The 17,309-nt window shown below is 41.1% G+C and overlaps 1 protein-coding gene across 3 annotated transcripts in view; it reads right to left on the bottom strand.

Annotated features, from left to right (window-relative positions):
- Positions 1-15,580, bottom strand: part of dennd1b (DENN/MADD domain containing 1B) — a 104,209-nt gene extending 88,629 nt beyond the window's left edge. For 2 of the 3 annotated variants that reach the window (XM_034206287.1, XM_034206226.1), the window contains exons 1-2: positions 15,279-15,580; positions 14,606-14,670 (exon numbers count right to left, since the gene is read on the bottom strand). In XM_034206287.1, the coding sequence (XP_034062178.1) occupies positions 14,606-14,670; positions 15,279-15,295 (82 nt within the window). In that variant the 5' untranslated portion in view covers positions 15,296-15,580. Of the gene's footprint in view, positions 1-8,455; positions 8,561-14,605; positions 14,671-15,278 lie in introns of all 3 variants that reach the window. The other variant, XM_034206362.1, reaches the window with a different exon arrangement.
- Positions 15,581-17,309: the final 1,729 nt, after the last annotated feature.

The raw sequence follows: 17,309 nt of genomic DNA on the forward strand, positions 1-17,309 counted from the left end.
TCTCCTTGTTCCGCCTTTCTCTCGCTCCCTTTGCCTCCTCTCCTCCCTCTTTCTTGGCCAGGGGTTAAACTGCTGCACTCTAACCTCCTTGGCAGTGATTGCATTCACTGCGTTTCTCCTGCTCGCTCTCTCATCTCTGAGAGAGATTTATTTCACAGTATGTAGTGGATTAGGCCCCCTTGTACACCCTCGGACAAAAGCATTGTTTTAGCACTAGCCTGTTGGCTCTAACGGGAGGAAGCTACCGCTACTAAGCATCCACAATACGGCCATTGTGGACACAAGCTGTAGGACCCTGCCTCGGAGGCCGTCTAGACTTTGAGCCTGGTCCGATTGGATAAACAGAGGGAGAAAATCCCATCAGGCAGTGGAGTGAAAGTTAACTAAGGTAACCTGCTGTGAACCTGATGAAGATGTCAAGCCAACATATGGTAAAAAATGTCTATTGTCAGAAGAAGGAGCTTTCTTTCCTCTGAGGGAGGGTACGGTGGAGGAGGAGGAGACGAGGGGAGGCTAAAGAAGACTAGGGGGGGTGCACAACCTAAAGGAAGGCATAACTGTGGTGGTCATCGTTTTACTTCTGGATCAGTAGCCTCATTCTGGCCCAGAGGAGGCCAACCCCTAAACTCACAATTAAAAGGAGTAAGCAGATTAACTGGCATCTTTCAAAGGCCAGCAAAAAGAAAACACACTCCGAGACGTTTAAAACTTTTTTTTCTCCCCCTTTGCCCATCAGGTCTAAGACTTCACACTGCAAATGGCATTACATTTCACGCTGATTTACTAAGCAGAGTTTTCAGTAAAGAGAAACTTCTTACACGATGATATGGTCCTTAAGTTTTGCTAATACTGATTGGTCACACTATGTTGTTACAAATGAGGACTGGGGACTTTTGGAAAGAGTGCAAGCCTTCGGTTAGTTAAAAACAACTAATTGGATTAAATTAGAACTGATTAGTTTTTGACATTTAATTGTTATCTACAACTTAACTGTAACAAAAATGCTGGTACATGACATATAAGAATATATCATCAATTGTAAAAGGCACTTCAAATACATTATACTGGTCTAGATCCGGTTTAGAAGTAGGTCTCAATTTGAAAAAAAGGGTGAGGAGCGTTTTAATTCCAAAGCTTGAAAATTTGAATAAAACAAAAAGAAAACAACCTCTAAGGTAGAACCTCCTTTACCAGCCAAAAAGAAAATCAACTGGCAGGCTTCACATGTGAGAGATGCTGGCCTGTGGGGATTTATAAGCCACTTCTACAGCTACATCAGAAAAAAGGTAAACAACAGCCTCAGCCACTGGAAGGAGAAGAAAGAAAGAGCTGCATGGAGATGATGTGACCCTATTAATGCCACATTAGTTGTTCCGTCTTCCCAGAAAAATGCTTCAGTGGGATGAGCTGAGAGAGAGAGAGAGGGACGTGAAAGCGATACTGTCTCCAGGCTAGTTGGGATGCAACCCAATTTCACAGCTTCACGAATGAGTGGCACAGCATATGGATGCAACCTTTGTGACAGCCTCTGTGTATCACCACATATCAGCGTTGATATTCCCAGTCAGATTCCATACTGGTCCAACATTATGTCAAACACTGGCTCCGTATGACTGCATCTTCAACACAGCACACAGGCAGCATGTTTGTTGGGGGGGTGTTAGCCTCCTAAGCTAAAGAAAACAAACCAGATCTCCCTAGACAGACTACTCTCCAACTCTTTCTTCACCGTCTGATGTGCAGTTGCCACAGAATAACAACATCTAGTGCTGACATTAAAGCATTATTGTGCCCTAAAATCTGAGATATAACCTGAAATCTGAGATATGACCCAGATATTTATTTCCGGAGAGGTAGGTAAGTTGCAACAGTACAGGTTAGTGGTGGTGGTGATGGAGGGATTCCATTTCTGGGTGTAAAAAACAACATTTCTTCACAGAATCACATACTTTTCTCCATATGGTCCAACCATCTGCCTCGGTCAAAAAACAACATCTATATAAGCACTGTAAATGAATGACTCCATTATTAAGGTAATATGCATAAAAAGCATAAATATTTCAAATAAACGGATAGGATGTATGTATGTGTATATATATTTTAATTATTTATAATTATTATTTATATTAATTTTGTTTTAATTATTTTTGTTTTAATTCCAATGTATTCATATTCTTAAGAATCAGAAGTTAATTTAATTAAAAGGTGTATGCCATTATATTATCCTTATATCAGTGAAATAAAATAGTCGTAACATGACAATAATTACGTTGATCGGAATTTCTATGGGACATTATATCATCCTAACAAAAGCAGTTACAGTGGCAGCCCTATTTTAGGAGAGTCTCATTTTAAAAACAACATTGCAAACAACATATTGTTTTTGGATTTACAACTTTTAAAGTTTAAGAACGCCACTGATCAGGTCATTGTCACTCAATTACACACGCTTAGGGGAGAGTTCCTTTGCTAGTGTTTGAGGTGGAGGTTGCAGCATCAGAGAAAACAGTGTGTGTAGCACAGCAGCTCTTGAGGTGTAGAGAGGATCGATCTCAGTTAATGTCAGATGGCACAGCACCCAGAGGCAGCTGCATGGTGCTGATGACAGTGTAAAGCTTTGCCTTTGGCGGCTACATGCTTGGTGCTGCTGAGCTGTGATTTGAAGTTCACATGCAAAGGTTGACAGACAGACAGCTCTCAGTCAGGCAGGCAGGCAGGCAGGCAGTCAGTCAATCTTTCCACAGGGATGACAATACATCTGTATGTGTTAAAAGCCTACAATACTGCCTAAACTCATTTACAGAGGTCTCAATGCTCTGCAGGACTGACGGACGAAATACTGACAGAAAAATACACTATCCAACAACTGAAACCTAGACTCACACACACTTCCCCAAAACGTAACTGACTTTAGCAAAAATAAAAGTGAAAGACTTCAGGCTTTGGGGAATCAAAACTTTAGAGAATATTTATTCGGCCATTTTAAGAAAAAAGGCCCTTGCCATCGAGAAAATTCTACACTTGTCCATCGATTATTATTCCTGTGCTTGATGGTGTTTAAAAAACACATTTTAACCGCACTGGACCCATTGATAACAGACTGTCCCAGCTTTAATTCCCTTAAACTGTAGCTCAATACAGATAGCTGCTAAACCAGTTGGAATATACTTCATTACAGCTGCAAAGAAAACCATTTTTGGTACATCTTTTTTTAATTACTTTGTTTCATAAAAACTATTTTAAAAAAACTGCTTATCATACATCGTAGAGCCCAAGATGAGACCGTCTAATGTTTTATCTAACTACTCCCTGAAAGAAATCAACTTACAATGATACAAATAGAGAAAATAACAAATCCTCACATTTGAGAAATAAATGCTTGACATTTTTGCTTGATGACAGTTTTGGTCAAAATATCATAACACTATTATAGTATATTAATAGTATCGTTTTGAAAAACCAGTTGAAACTAGTTGTTGCTGTTCTAAGATAGGAGATTGAAGTAACTTAAAGTGTGTTTGAATTTCAAAACAGCCAGATTAATGACTAAACTATGTATTAGTTAACACCAATCAAATCAAGTTTTATTTATATAGCACATTTATAAACGATTTTTGGTCGAGCCAAAGTGCTGTACATATAATAAAAATAGCCTACAGTAGAGACACTTTACAGCAAACACAACAGCACAGATTGTTCAGAATATCAGTATGAGAAAAACGACACCCTCTATCCTTAGACCCTCACATCGTACAAGGAAACACTTCCAGAGAAAACCCACAGTTTAAGGGGAAAAAATGGGAGAAACCTCAGGGAGAGCAACAGAGGAGGGATCCCTCTCCCAGGACGGACAGACGTGCAATAGATGCCGTGATTTGATTTGATAAACGATGTATTAGTTAACACCAATATCTCCTGTAAGATTGGATGTAATCCTGGAGTATTTTCTGTAATTTCCCCAGGAACACGTTTAAAATTCCATCCCAAAGTATAAGGTCTAAGGATAAGGGATGCATATGCTGTACAGAGTATGAAGCCCATACAGGGAAATATTAGATTTGACGCAATATAAATACAATGGACTTGACTTAAAAGTGAAATAGAGACAGACTAGTTCAAACCTGGTCAAAAGCAGGTCCTCAGGTCGGTCAGACAACCCATGTTAGCCTATTCACTCCAAAAACACAGGTCAATCCTACACATTGTCTCAGCCTGAATGGTAAATTAATATGTTAACAACTCCTAGCTCCATCGGAATCACTTCTAATGGAGAGATAATCAGAAGTGTTTCAAAATTCAGATAAACATTCAAGTCAAACTTAGGTTTTAAATGTGAAGGAGTGTGTGTGTGTGTGTGTGTGTGTGTGTGTGTGTGTGTGTGTGTGTGTGTGTGTGTGTGTGTGTGTGTGTGTGTGTGTGTGTGTGTGTGTGTGTGTGTGTGTGTGTGTGTGTGTGTGTGTGTGTGTGTGTGTACACGCATCTATATGTGAAAAACAAAGATCTTGCCATGATAAATGGTCTCGGACATTCACGAAGACATCTAGATTGACCTATATTTTCCGTCTGAAAAATAGGCCAGAACCCAAATTAAGGGCCAGTAGGGCAACTACATGCATGTAAACACCATCATCTTCACAGTAATTGTGTGGTGTTAGGCAACAATGGAAGCAGCCTTGGATGGAGAGACGTAGCCTCAGGGCATGGCTGTTGACATGTAAATAGTGGGGACAGAAGCTGAGATGACAGCACAGACAGTGGGCTTGTACTACTAGTTCTGCTTGACTTGGGTTTGGCATTGGTCACAACAATTAAGGTCTAAAGGACAACAGTCTACATGTCAGGATACCAGTACTCATATCATGTCAATAAGTAGGTTGATTCCCTTAATTGCCGAGGAAAATACATTTCTGTCTTTTTCATCATTCATCTTTTAGATCATTGTACGTCAGTCTATGGCAGCAGCCCTTAGAGACCACAACATCCTTTGTAACAATCTCTGCCATTATCTGCTTCTTCTGTTTGTCTAAAAGTGTGGTTTTAAGAACACTGGGATATCTGTCTGCAGTCTTCCCAGCAAAATAAATACTCTTCCTTTTACGGCATGAGTTGTTTTGCCAATAATACAGATAAGAAATAACTAGACATCCAAAATATGCATAGTCGGACTGAACCATAAATCAAAAACACAGACAGGTAAAGGTTCCAGTAGGAAAATGCTTAAAGGTCACCTATTATGCAAAATCCACATTTTCATGTATTTTATACATAAGCATGTGTCCCCTCTGTGTAAAGAGATTCTGAAAGTTTCAGTACAAAAGATTCGCTCACTTTTTGTCCTGATCCATTTCTATAAAAACCTGTCTGAAAGCTGATCAGATTTTGGCCACTTTATGATGTCATAATGTTTTTTTGGCTTGTGTAACCATTAGCCAATCACCAACCAAGGTAACACCCCCCCCCCACCTAATCACCTGAATCTCCTCCTAGAGCACCATTGTGTTCTTTTTAACCAAATATCTCTCAGAGGGGCGTGGGCAGGGGCTCCTTATTTTCATCTAAAGTAACAGACAGAGAATCAGCACTTTTGAAACAGGGCTGAAACAGAGGGGATTATGGGATGCTACAATGATCTGTTTGGTATTTGGAGACATGTTTTGTATATATCTGAGACCTATAATATATTGATGAAAAACAGTATAATAGGGGACCTTTAATATGAGTACAAATAATTCATATTAAAAGCTTTATGATCCTCTTTTTATAATTGTGTCTGCACACGGAGGAGAGGTGGGCAGGTTGGTGTAGTCATTAGAAGTGAGTCATGCCTAAATCCTGTTAAAAATCCTGTCATTATAAAATATGCTCAAAATGACAGTCACCAAAGTCAGATTTTTGAGCAGAGCTTTTATTTTGTTGCTGAAATCCAATTTGCCAGACTAGAAACAGATTAACATCACTAAAGCTACATTAAAGCAGGAGCTACACTAATCCTGTTCATTTGTGGGCTAAACTAGGCCACATTGGTATTACATGCATAAGAACCAGCCAATCATTGTTCTTTGACTGAATACTTGTTGTCTGTGGGGGTGTGCGTGTGTTTGGTTGTACATGCATGTGCCATCTGCTGAGCTGAACATATACATGTGGACTTCTATTGTCATGCTTTGATTGGATGAAGAAGAGCTTTGCTTCAAGATGACACTAGCAGTTTTTTGGAAGCTAAAATTCAGCTGGACGTAATCCTAGCCTTTACATCGTGCTTTTTATTTTTAAACACACAACATTCCCACAGCTCTCTGGAGCATAACTTAAGAGTGGTCACGAGGGAATAGATTCATCTGCCATCACACGAAGATGCATAGCACACACAAACACACAGACAAAAAAACACGGCACCGACAACAATGCTGCGAGGCTCCAAGAGGGGGTGATGAAACTCTACTGCATTCATCAAAATCATCGCCTTTTAAATCATTGATCGGGTCCTTATTTTTCCCCCTCTTTTTCGCCGTAAAAAGGGGAAGTCTAAAAATAGCCGGTGAGCGTCAGTGCCTAGAAGTCTTTCCATGTTCTCCCAGGCTGGCAGCATTAGTGAATTCAGATGAGCCTCCTGCAGCTCCCACAGCCTCTGTGTCTCTTTCTCATGCACTGTCACACACATCCACACACACACACACACACACTATTCACTTAAACATGTACCTGCTATCACACATGAAAAACAGTTTGTCCCTGGAGTTTTACCACGGCGTACGTGAGTGGGAAAGCTCATCCAGCAACCCCCTCCGTATCTCACCTCTCAGTTTATAGACTAGTGCCATCAGCATATCCACCACCCCCTTCATCCTCCCTCTCTCCCCCATATCCCTCACTTCATCCCCAACCCCACCCTGTTTCATTTTGCCCCAGTTCTTCATGCTTTGGCCAATAATACTTTGCACTATGAAGAAACAACAGAGAAGTCCACTCACAGCTGTCCTGCTGGACGTGGGTGCGTGTGTATCAGTTTGCGTGCGTGTGTGCGTGCGTGTTTGCCAAAACATGAACGTAGCGAGATCACCACTCTCTCCATTCTCCCTGTAGGGCCCGTCTGTCAATGTAATAGGGAGGCTGTGGCTCAGTGGATAGTGTGCTGGACTTCGAATCAGGGGATAGCAGGTTCGAGTCCCACTGCAGTCAGCATGTCGTTGTGTCCCTGGGCAAGACACTTCACCTCAAATTGCTGCTGTGGGGATTGCCCACAGTACTGAATGTATGTAAGACGCTTTGGATAAAAGCGCCTAACAAATGACATGTAATGTAATAACAAGTGATAATCAGAAAGGGGTGCGAGATGGATTGCGCCTTGTAGGTGACTGTGGAAACAACGATCACAAAGAAAAGTTGCTACGTGAGAAAACGAACATGAAGAGGCAGGACATGAGAAGTGTGATTAAAATGTGTGAGTGTATAAAAGGCAGATGTTCATGGACAGAATAAATGCAGAGGATGGCAATGGCGGCAGGTTTTGTGTCTACACAGACGGAGCCATTTCCCTCCCTGGTGTTTCATTAGCGTAAGTTTCTGCTGTTGAATTGTCCTGCATTTTCTATTCTTCTGGATTTAATTTTCCTCTGTGCCTTGGTAACAACTAACATGCCATGCACTGGCCTACAATGTATTCAGACAATGCCACGTTATTTATTTTTGGTTTGAGCTTTACCATTTAATCTGAACCCGAACGGGCCAGGGTGAAGACAGCTGGAACTGAATCCAGTAAGCAGCAGGCCACCACACAGCTACTGAATGGATGAGTGATTGCGAGCAGCGAGCTACAAATGACTGCGGACACGGACAAAAGAACAAGGCAGTGGGGCACTGAGAAAAGCAGTCACACCAGTAGACGGCCAACTTGTCATTAAGATAACCAAAATGAATAAACAAACAAGTGTAATGGTATATTTTACTGTATTATACAGGCAACTGGTGATGAAAAACCTAGCATTTGAAGAAATATTCCCCTTGAAACTGAATTCCCACTGCTGATTAAATCAAACACTAGCCTTATATTGATATCTGAACATATCAATATAAAATCAGACAAATTTGAATTGTGTTATCATTGAATCCCCAGTTTTGGCTCGATTACATAGATTTCATGCAGTAATGTTATATCACCTATACATTCAATATGCTTATTGCAGTTAAAATCTAAAAAATAAATAACGTTTTATTTTATTTCACTTGAGCCTTTATGATGCAGTTGAAACTTTTTTTAAATGTGGTTGTGAACTTCCATCGTATGATGAAATAAGCCCCACCCCACTTATTTACCGACACTCTTTGTGCTAGGTAAAATAGGTGTTTTTCTGCTGAAAGTTAGACTGTGCGTCAGACATCATCCTATAGACAGACAGGGGACATCAAGGGGGAGGGTACTTCTCAGAGTTCATTCACACTGTGGTTGATACCTTACCATAGCAGGGAAGTGAGGGACTTCCTCATTTCAGTTCAGAGGAAACCGATAGATCTAACTCAGATAGTATTTGATTCGGTGTAAAAGAGCCAATTTAGCAAAGTCCTATGGGTGAGACAAAAGAGAAGGGCAGATAAACAAAGTGTGAGACCCCAGGTCCTTTCAGGAGTGTGAGTGGAGGAGTGTGGCCTCTCTAATGACCAATCAACACCCTCCTTGCTGCCATGGCATCTGTTAGTACTCCAATGGCCTCCCGTCTGAGTGTGAGCCTCCCGTGAACTCAACACGCTGCCGGAATCCAATCAGACTGCAGAACCGGCAAAGCTTGGGTCAAGGAGCACTTCTGACATTTTGCAGAATGTCAACATTCAACCTTTTCTAAAAGTTATATTATACAGGAGTTTTGTTCCACGAATATGAAGGGTGAAAATGGGAAAGAGGGGAAGGCAAAGGAAAAAAAGAAGGAACATCACAGTGCTGCTTGAGGGTGCTACAGTAGGAGATTGATAACAAACTAGAGAACAGTAGGTGACACCGTGAGACCTTTCGCATCTCAGGGAAATAAATGCTCTCAGGACACAGAACAAAAGTAACTTTTCTTAGTTCTATTGAAGCTTTAAGGCTCCCGGAAATCAAGGAGAGAATTGTGTCTACTCTCTAGTATTGCTTTCTGTTCCCCAAACATATGCAAGTGCACCCTCCTGCAGATTATTCTAACACTAGTAAGAAACTCTCTTGAGATACTGCAGCAAACAATAAACCTTTCACTAATTTCTTACCAAAAAAGACACATCATCTATGATAAACTGACGGGCGCTGACATGAGATTAAAACAAGATAACAAAAACCCTGTTACTCTTCCTCTAAGGCCCCGGCCACACGAGGACAATAACGGTCCCAAGGTGGGTAAATCTGCAAACGAAACGCTCTGGGGGGGCAAACGGCTCCGTGTTTACGCCTATACGATCATTTCCTGGTAACGATGACGCAATAGCCCCGCCTCTCCCACTCAGAGATCAGCTGCTGGCCTGTCAGAAGAGGGGGAGGAAAAGAGAGGCTCCGTTTTTTATTATTATATAGAGTTGTTATCAATTTGTTTTAAAGCTCAATAAATAACAAAGAAGACCTTTGACCGGCACTTTTGTAATTTTGTCCGGAAGATTTCAACTTTAACGTACATGTTGACCGGAAACTCTGCCGCACGGTCCCCTCGTCCCTTGGAAGAGGCGGAGAGGTGGGTGTTTGTCATCTGCTGGTGGACTACCGGAGAGATTTACAGCAGGAGCAAACGCTTGCCTCGGGGAGGGAGAAAAAGAGCCAGAGCGTCCACAGAAGGGCAACCATGGCAACCATGCGCGGAAAGTCTTCTTCGCTGCTTTTGTGGCAGGAGTACAGCGCCACTTACAGGCACGGCATATGTACTACAGCGTCTCCAGCGCTTTCGAGCGGTCTCGTGTGAACGGACACGTTTCTGGTGCCTATTGCGTGTGGACGGAAAACTTTTTTGATATCGATTTCGGTCCGTTTGCGTTATCGTCCTTGTGTGGCTCCAGCCTAAGGCTAGAGGAAGTCATGTGATGTAGATTGTAAAGTATGATGCTAGTCTGTAGTGAGGCATGGAAAAAGCATTCACAATCCTTTAGATCGCTTGTGGCTCTCTCTTCATCTGACATGCAATTTTGAACTGAGGGAGCAATGAAGAAAAAAGATACTTAAGTGTACACAGAAACACCATGTAAGGCAAATGACAGAAACAAGATTTTAAACCCAAGACTGTCGTCGTGTATGCATCAGCTCTGGTAAAACTGCTCTTAATTAAGTATTTTTTTAAACAGTAAATCGTTCCCCCCTAATTGCAGCATGAATGTTGCAGTAAAATTGATACACCAGTCTATTAAGTTTATTGCTTTGTTACTTGGAACAATCTGGCTGGAGGGAGCGGGCGAGGACAGGTAGCATCTGTCCCCACCTACTGCCTTGGCAGCATTAGCGTCATCTGCTAGCTTTGGCAGCATCTTGGAAGCACATCAATATGGCTTTATGTAGCCAGGGCCGCTAGTAGCTAGCATGCCAGTCACGCTCTCAGGCAACGCTCGCTCACAGCCCGAGCATCCACAGAGCACTGAGCCAACAGAGCTAAGCGGAACTGAGCTCGGGCTGAACAGGGAGGCCAGGTCTCCATGGACCTGCATGAGGAAAAAGGGCCTGTGTCTGTCATCTATCGACACATCCATGGTTAGAAGAGTGGGGCCAAGTCCAGATATAAACACTGCCACCATTGTAGCTGGGAGCATTATTTTCCTGTCTTTTTCCCCCAGCAACACTGCTGATGCTCACGTCAAAATCTTAATAACTAATGTGCAATAAATAATATCTGTGAGGTGATGGACTGTTCTGTTCTTACCTGCGCTACTGATGTTATTTTGCTACCACAAGTATTGCCAAAAGACAGGAATCTACCCACTGGAGAAAAAAGTGGGACTTTGTCCAACGGGAACAGTCTCAGAACACTGGAAGAGTTTATTATACTAAATGATATGCTTTAAAACTGACAAATAGTATTCTCCTTGACCACAGTTAGACAAAAACTGGATCTGGATGTCAGTTAGGGCTAAAAGGTCTCACATCAAAAGCAGCAAAGTCCATGTTATTCAGAGTAGCTGAATAGCCCTGTTGGCTAAACATCAGAGATCTTCAGAGGTCTTACGAGGCTTTGCTTACAGCAGTGTACTTAACAGTCAAATCTGTCAAATGTGATCACTTTACGAAGAAGTACAAAGATAGACAAAGTTTATTTTAGTAGATTTTTTTTTGTTGGATTGGATCATTGCCTGGTTTTTATTACTGGAAATATTTAAGACAAAATAAGCTGAATTGGCAACTGCCCCTTTGGACTATCTTTAGCAATGCTTGTCAAGGGATACATATTTAAAACAGCTTCCTGAAAGGTGTCCTGTTGAGGTACTATGTATGCGCACATTCAATACTACTCACTATAACTGACAAAAATGTGAGAAAGGGAAGTAAAGTAAAAAGCATTCACAATCAAGGGATGGATATATCATTATTTGTCAGAATCAGATTATTTATAGTCATATATATTATTTATAGTAGATTATAAACAATTCTTCTAATTTTTTATTCACTAAGGATTGTGAGCTGGCACATCCTGTTTGAGCCATTGATTTACTCAGACGCCTATAGGACGTGGGCAGTGCTTCAAAACTGACACTCACTCTGTGGCTTGATATTCAGCAAAAAGCCACACAATATGTAAACAATTACACATAATTCTGCACAACTTGTGTGTTGTACTGCAGGATTACAAATTGGGATCGCCTAAAAGTAAACTTTTTACGAGTGATCTTTTCTTAGACCATTGGTTTAATACGGTCACTGAAAAACAACCCTTGAAAAAAAATCTTATTGCAGGCCTGTGTGCAAACATGTGGGCGTTGTCTGCACACATATCGCTGACTGCTTAAGATGTGAAACCACTTAACACAGGAAGTTATAGGAAAGGTGAACTGGCCAGCTAGAAAAAACAAAGCTATATTTACTGACTACATTACAGGTGTCTCAGTTTGCACTTTGTTTGTGATTACAACAAAGGAGAGTACAGTACACTCTACACTAGTTTGGAATCATGCCATGCTGTCACACATGCATTGTAGTTTCAGACCTGCAGGACCAGGATGTGGTGGAAAAACAATGTTGCCGCATCAGCAAAACCCTACCCACACCAGACCAAGGTTTCAAGAGGAAAGCCTTTCAGTCACTTTACAGCACGATGCTTCAAACTGGATCGATGATAGAGTGCAACACAAAAACAGGGATGCAGCCAAAATCAATCTAAAATTAAGCTTGTATTCCCTTAACTGTGAGGAAGTGTTTTGAGAAATATGAGCAAGCTGAAACCTTCTAACATTCCTCGAAATGCTCAAATGTTCTACACCATGTTGCTATGACAATTTAATTATAGTCTATCATGGTTGCACTGTTGTTTGTTTGCCTCTGTGAGTTAATGGTAAGATAATGTGTGAATATGAAGTGGTGCTTTTTGGCAAAGGACTCAAAGTTTGGCTGTAGGAGAAACAGCTCTAGTTAGCGGTGAGTGACTGTTGAGGTTGCATATCTGGCCAAAGCTGTTCTGTTATGACTCAGAGCATTAACCCTTTCAGCTCATATGTAAGCAACACAGAATTGAGACGAATGCATGCGTTACCAAATGTAAACTGTAATGCCTAAATCATGAATACATCTATAAAATCCGCTCCATTTAGGCCTAACACAATGACAGCACAGTTGTAGCGTTCAAGAAGCGTTTCATTACATACAGATGGCAGCTAAAGCCAAGTTAAAGAACGGGAAATTGATCAGATTCAGGGAGAAGTGACTCATTCCTTAAATGGTTATCCGAAACTTCTCCTTTAAAAAAACAATCCACCACAACCCTAAGCCTCGCCTGTCAGACTGTCCACATCTACAACAAAACAATGCCGTCTTACATCCAATCAGGACAGAGACGGCACTTCAGTCATGACTGAGCAGAACTCGTATGTTCAATCTGACCTGAGGAGTGTGCAAACATGGCTCTGTAGCTGTGCCCCAGGGAACAGGAGTCCGGATATGAGTCTAACCCCGGATCATACATGGGGGAAGTCAGTTATTACAGTGCAGGCCGGTGGTTTATGAGTTGGTTTAAAATCCAATATCAGATGTACATCCAAGGACAACTTTCAGTATAGTCTGGTCAGCTCAGCAGCTGCACAAGTGAACCATCCACATAACACCTCTTTAACGTCAAAACTGAGTGGGCAAAATAAGACGGCTGGTGTAATATGCAGTGAAAATGTTTTTACATGATATTTGACTTATAGGCGAAACTTGATATTGATGTGAAATATAGGTTACTTTCTTTCCTATATTAATAAAAGGCAGAATATGGTGTTGTTATTCATTGGCCACAGTCATTTCCGAGACTAGTCTGAGCACTTTTTGTGAGGGCCTCCATTGCAGGAATGTTTGACCACTGTAAACAGCAGAACGGTTGATGCAGCTTGCTGACCCAAGCGTGATCTTTCTAAAACAATCTGTGTGGAGTCACGGTTACAAGAGAAATGCCTGCACTGGTTAAATTGTGGTCATGCTCAATAACAGAATAGAGCAGACTGGAAATGATGTGAAATAAATGACAAATGCAAAACACTAATAGAGATCTCAAAGCAGCTTACATCTCTTTAACAGCTGAACTCATCATCAACCTTCTTTAGTCCTTAGGATCTTGACAGTTAACTCTGGAGCACACATAATAACACCCCAGACATAATTATGGCCCTCATTGTGCAGGAAAGACTGGACTCAGTCATCTAGGACAGTTCTGTGACGCTCATGGCCTTTCTTAAAACACTTCAAAAACACCTCTGTACAGCCTTACAATTACTGTAAAACAAACAGTAATTTTCCCGCCCCATGGCTTACAAAAGGATACATCTTTATCAGGATACATATTAGCCACAACTAACAACTGTTTAGTATACAAACACTTTTTTTACTAGGGAAATTTATTAGTAAGGAATTTGAGGAAAATGTCCATCAAAATTGACCAGAGGTCAAGGGGACAATTCCAACTTTTGAGGGTCTGGAAACAAAGGCTTTTTGGCATTCTTGCTTGATAAATGAATGGCCAAGTGTAAAAATAGCTAAAGATTAGTTTTACCAACCCGTAAATTCAGTCTGATAGATGTTACAAAATAATTATATTCTACTCTATTTCTTGCTGTCAATTACCCATTTTAATAAAGTCACCTTTGTTCTATGAATGTCAGAAATGCTGATGACACTTTAATAAAGCCAAAGGCAATGTCTTAATCTATCTTTTTCTTCTTTCTTGTCTGATTGTAATTGTATGTATTTTAAAATGTGGAATCGGTGAATGATGGGCATGTTTGGCTTATACAACGACTTTGATGATTTATAATTCATGTAAATATTTTTAACTGAACATAATCAATGAGTGGGTCAACTTGACCATCATTTATTATGCAAGTTATTAAAGGGTTCAGAAACGTTTTCCTCTCACCTGTCTGTACCAAGCAGCTGGCAGACTGACAGTACATTATTAACGAAAATATTGACATCATCACCTACCTTCATTTTCAGATGTTGGACATGCCACCTGCACAACCAGATCAAATGTTCTCTCTGGATTCTCCCTGCAAACAACAAAACACTGTTTACTCAGGGGAGATAAGTGGCAGCTGTTCACACACAACCATGGGCAACAAGTGTGTATTCAGCATTAGCACACGGAGCAACTGTGTTGAATTCCCTTGCATGTGCATTAGTATAACATCAATGAAGTGCACATGCCCTACTTTACGTGACTCACACTGTCAATAGCGGACAACGTCAATACGAGCATGTTAGCTAAAGCTGGTGGGGCTTTATGTAAGAATGAGGAGTTATCTTATTGGACAACGTGCAATATTTTGGACAAACTTTGGTCGCAGGACACTGTCGCTGGGTGTCCTGTCCACATGTAATACCCTATGTACGGCTGTGTGCTCGGTTAGCGGAGCGGCTAATTGGTGGTCAGCTAACGGACAGAGCAACAGAATGACCCAAATGCTAGAGCCAGCTGGCTGTTAAATCCACGGCTGGAGGGGGCTCGAATTACGGCCAACATTCCTCCATATTTCATACTCAGCTGCGAGTTAACGCTGCGAGCCGGGGACCACATATTAGCCGTTAGCTCGACAGCTCTATATCAATGAGCGACAGCAAAGGGGGGATTACAAAACACAAATCTCAGTGGTCTTACTTTATTCTGCTGTCCATGGTTTAGCTACAACATCGCGACAACTCCGTGCTGTTGGCGGCTCTGCTGTGGCTGTGCCTGGCTGTCCGCGAGGATCTCCAGCTCGACCTTCCTCAGTCCCACCCGTCACTTCTTCTTCCTTATCTGACACCTCTCGAAAGTTGCCGCGACCGCATGCTTGGAGGTGGGACAGTGTGGGAGTTTGTGCCGTCCCTCTGCCGTTAGATGTAGCCTGAATCCACAGTTCAGCACCACGGCGGATATTTCCCACAACAAACACCACTCCAGGAAGTGCTGTCAAAGATTTGGTGACGTCAGCGCGTCAGATGAGCACCTTGCTGCTTCTGCCTGCAAGCATCTCTGCTCCACTTGAAATGAGTAACCAGCAGGATACACACAGCAGACCACAGCCGTGTGATTCATGCTTTAATGCCTACGAGACTGTATTATTCGTTCAGTAATTGTGGCATCGGTAGCCTTTAGCAGTTGCTACAAAAGTGGGGTCCTGGGACCATCAGGGGTCCTTGTGAGGGCTTCCAAAGTATTAACATATGTTTTGGCCACATAAGGGCTGACTAACAACCTACAAAGACAACATTGCTCTAAATATATTTTAAGTTATTATGTTTAACATCATAGCAAACAGTTGCCTATACATTTCGATATACCAAGTAATATTTGTATTCATTTTCATTCAGTATTTTCATTATGGATTAGTCTACAAGTTATTTTCTGGATTAATAGTTTGCTTTATAAATTGCCAAATAAATGTCAGAAAGTATTTAACAAAAAATGTCCACCCCAATTTTAAATCCATGGTGATGTGTTCAATCATTGCATCATTACTATAACACTCGATGTGTTGTTGATCTTCACCATGTAATAGGGAATTATATGGTTGCTTAGCTGGTAAAATTACGATTGTATATGAAATTAAAACAATAATGCATACATTTATTTACCAGTTGATAGCTAGGCAACGCAATTTGTTTGTTTAACATGATGAGTGAGCAATGCCCACAATTTATCATGGGTAACTTTATTTAAAAGAAGCATAGAGCTTCTGAAAACCAGCTTTTGCCTTCATATTTCTTAACCAGCATTAAGTTGCATTTGAACATGCCTGAAGCTTTGAAAAACAGGCTTATGACTAAATGGCTGTCAGCCATGGTGGGAAAGTGAAACAGTAGTGCTTGCCATACAGAAGTGCCTTAGAGCAAGGCTTTTAACCCCCAAATGCTCCAGTGCACACAGACTGTGGGGGGCAGTTGAAGTTGAAGAAGACTGGCATGATCACTTGACTTTATCCTGCATAATAACAGTGTGCCATGTGTAAATGCTACTTACAGTAACCATGTTAGACGCCAGTAGTCCGTGCATGAAATAAATGCTGAAGTCGCAATACATAATTCAGTTACATAAGCTTTTGAAAATTCTCTGTGTCAGGCACACAAACCATGAACTGTTTGGAATCAGTGTTACGTCCCAGCGACATAAAACCAGTTGTACTTAGTATAAATAAAGTTGTCGAAATTAAAACTCTAATTAAATGGCATACGAGCAGCTTAACATCAGCCTATGACTATTAAAATCTGCTTCAGGACTGCACATTAAACGCGTTGTTCATGAATAAGCTGAGTCACTGGCCCAAGGGGAAATCCATCCTAAAATTATAGAATTTATTTAATTGTGCACTACTCATTGATTTAATTTAGTAATTTAAATGAGACAACCCCTTTCCGATTCATAACTGTGAAACTTTATAATATTAAAATCATTAATGATGGCATTATTTAGGTAAAATATAGTCTATGATCTCTGAGATCATATGAGTCTAAAGAGTCAGTAACAAATTAATTATTGGTTGACCAGCGCCCTAAAGTGACACCTGATAACAGGATCAATTAGCATTGGAAATCTTTTAATTTCCTTTTTAAGGGTGGACTTTCCTTTTATTGTTTGCATGTTTATGCAATATTTGTCCCATGGTAAATTGAAACCAATGGCTTAGATGTACATCTCTCTCCTCTCCAG

The sequence above is a fragment of the Gymnodraco acuticeps genome, unplaced genomic scaffold (assembly GCF_902827175.1).
Source record: "Gymnodraco acuticeps unplaced genomic scaffold, fGymAcu1.1, whole genome shotgun sequence".
Lineage (NCBI taxonomy): Eukaryota > Metazoa > Chordata > Actinopteri > Perciformes > Bathydraconidae > Gymnodraco > Gymnodraco acuticeps.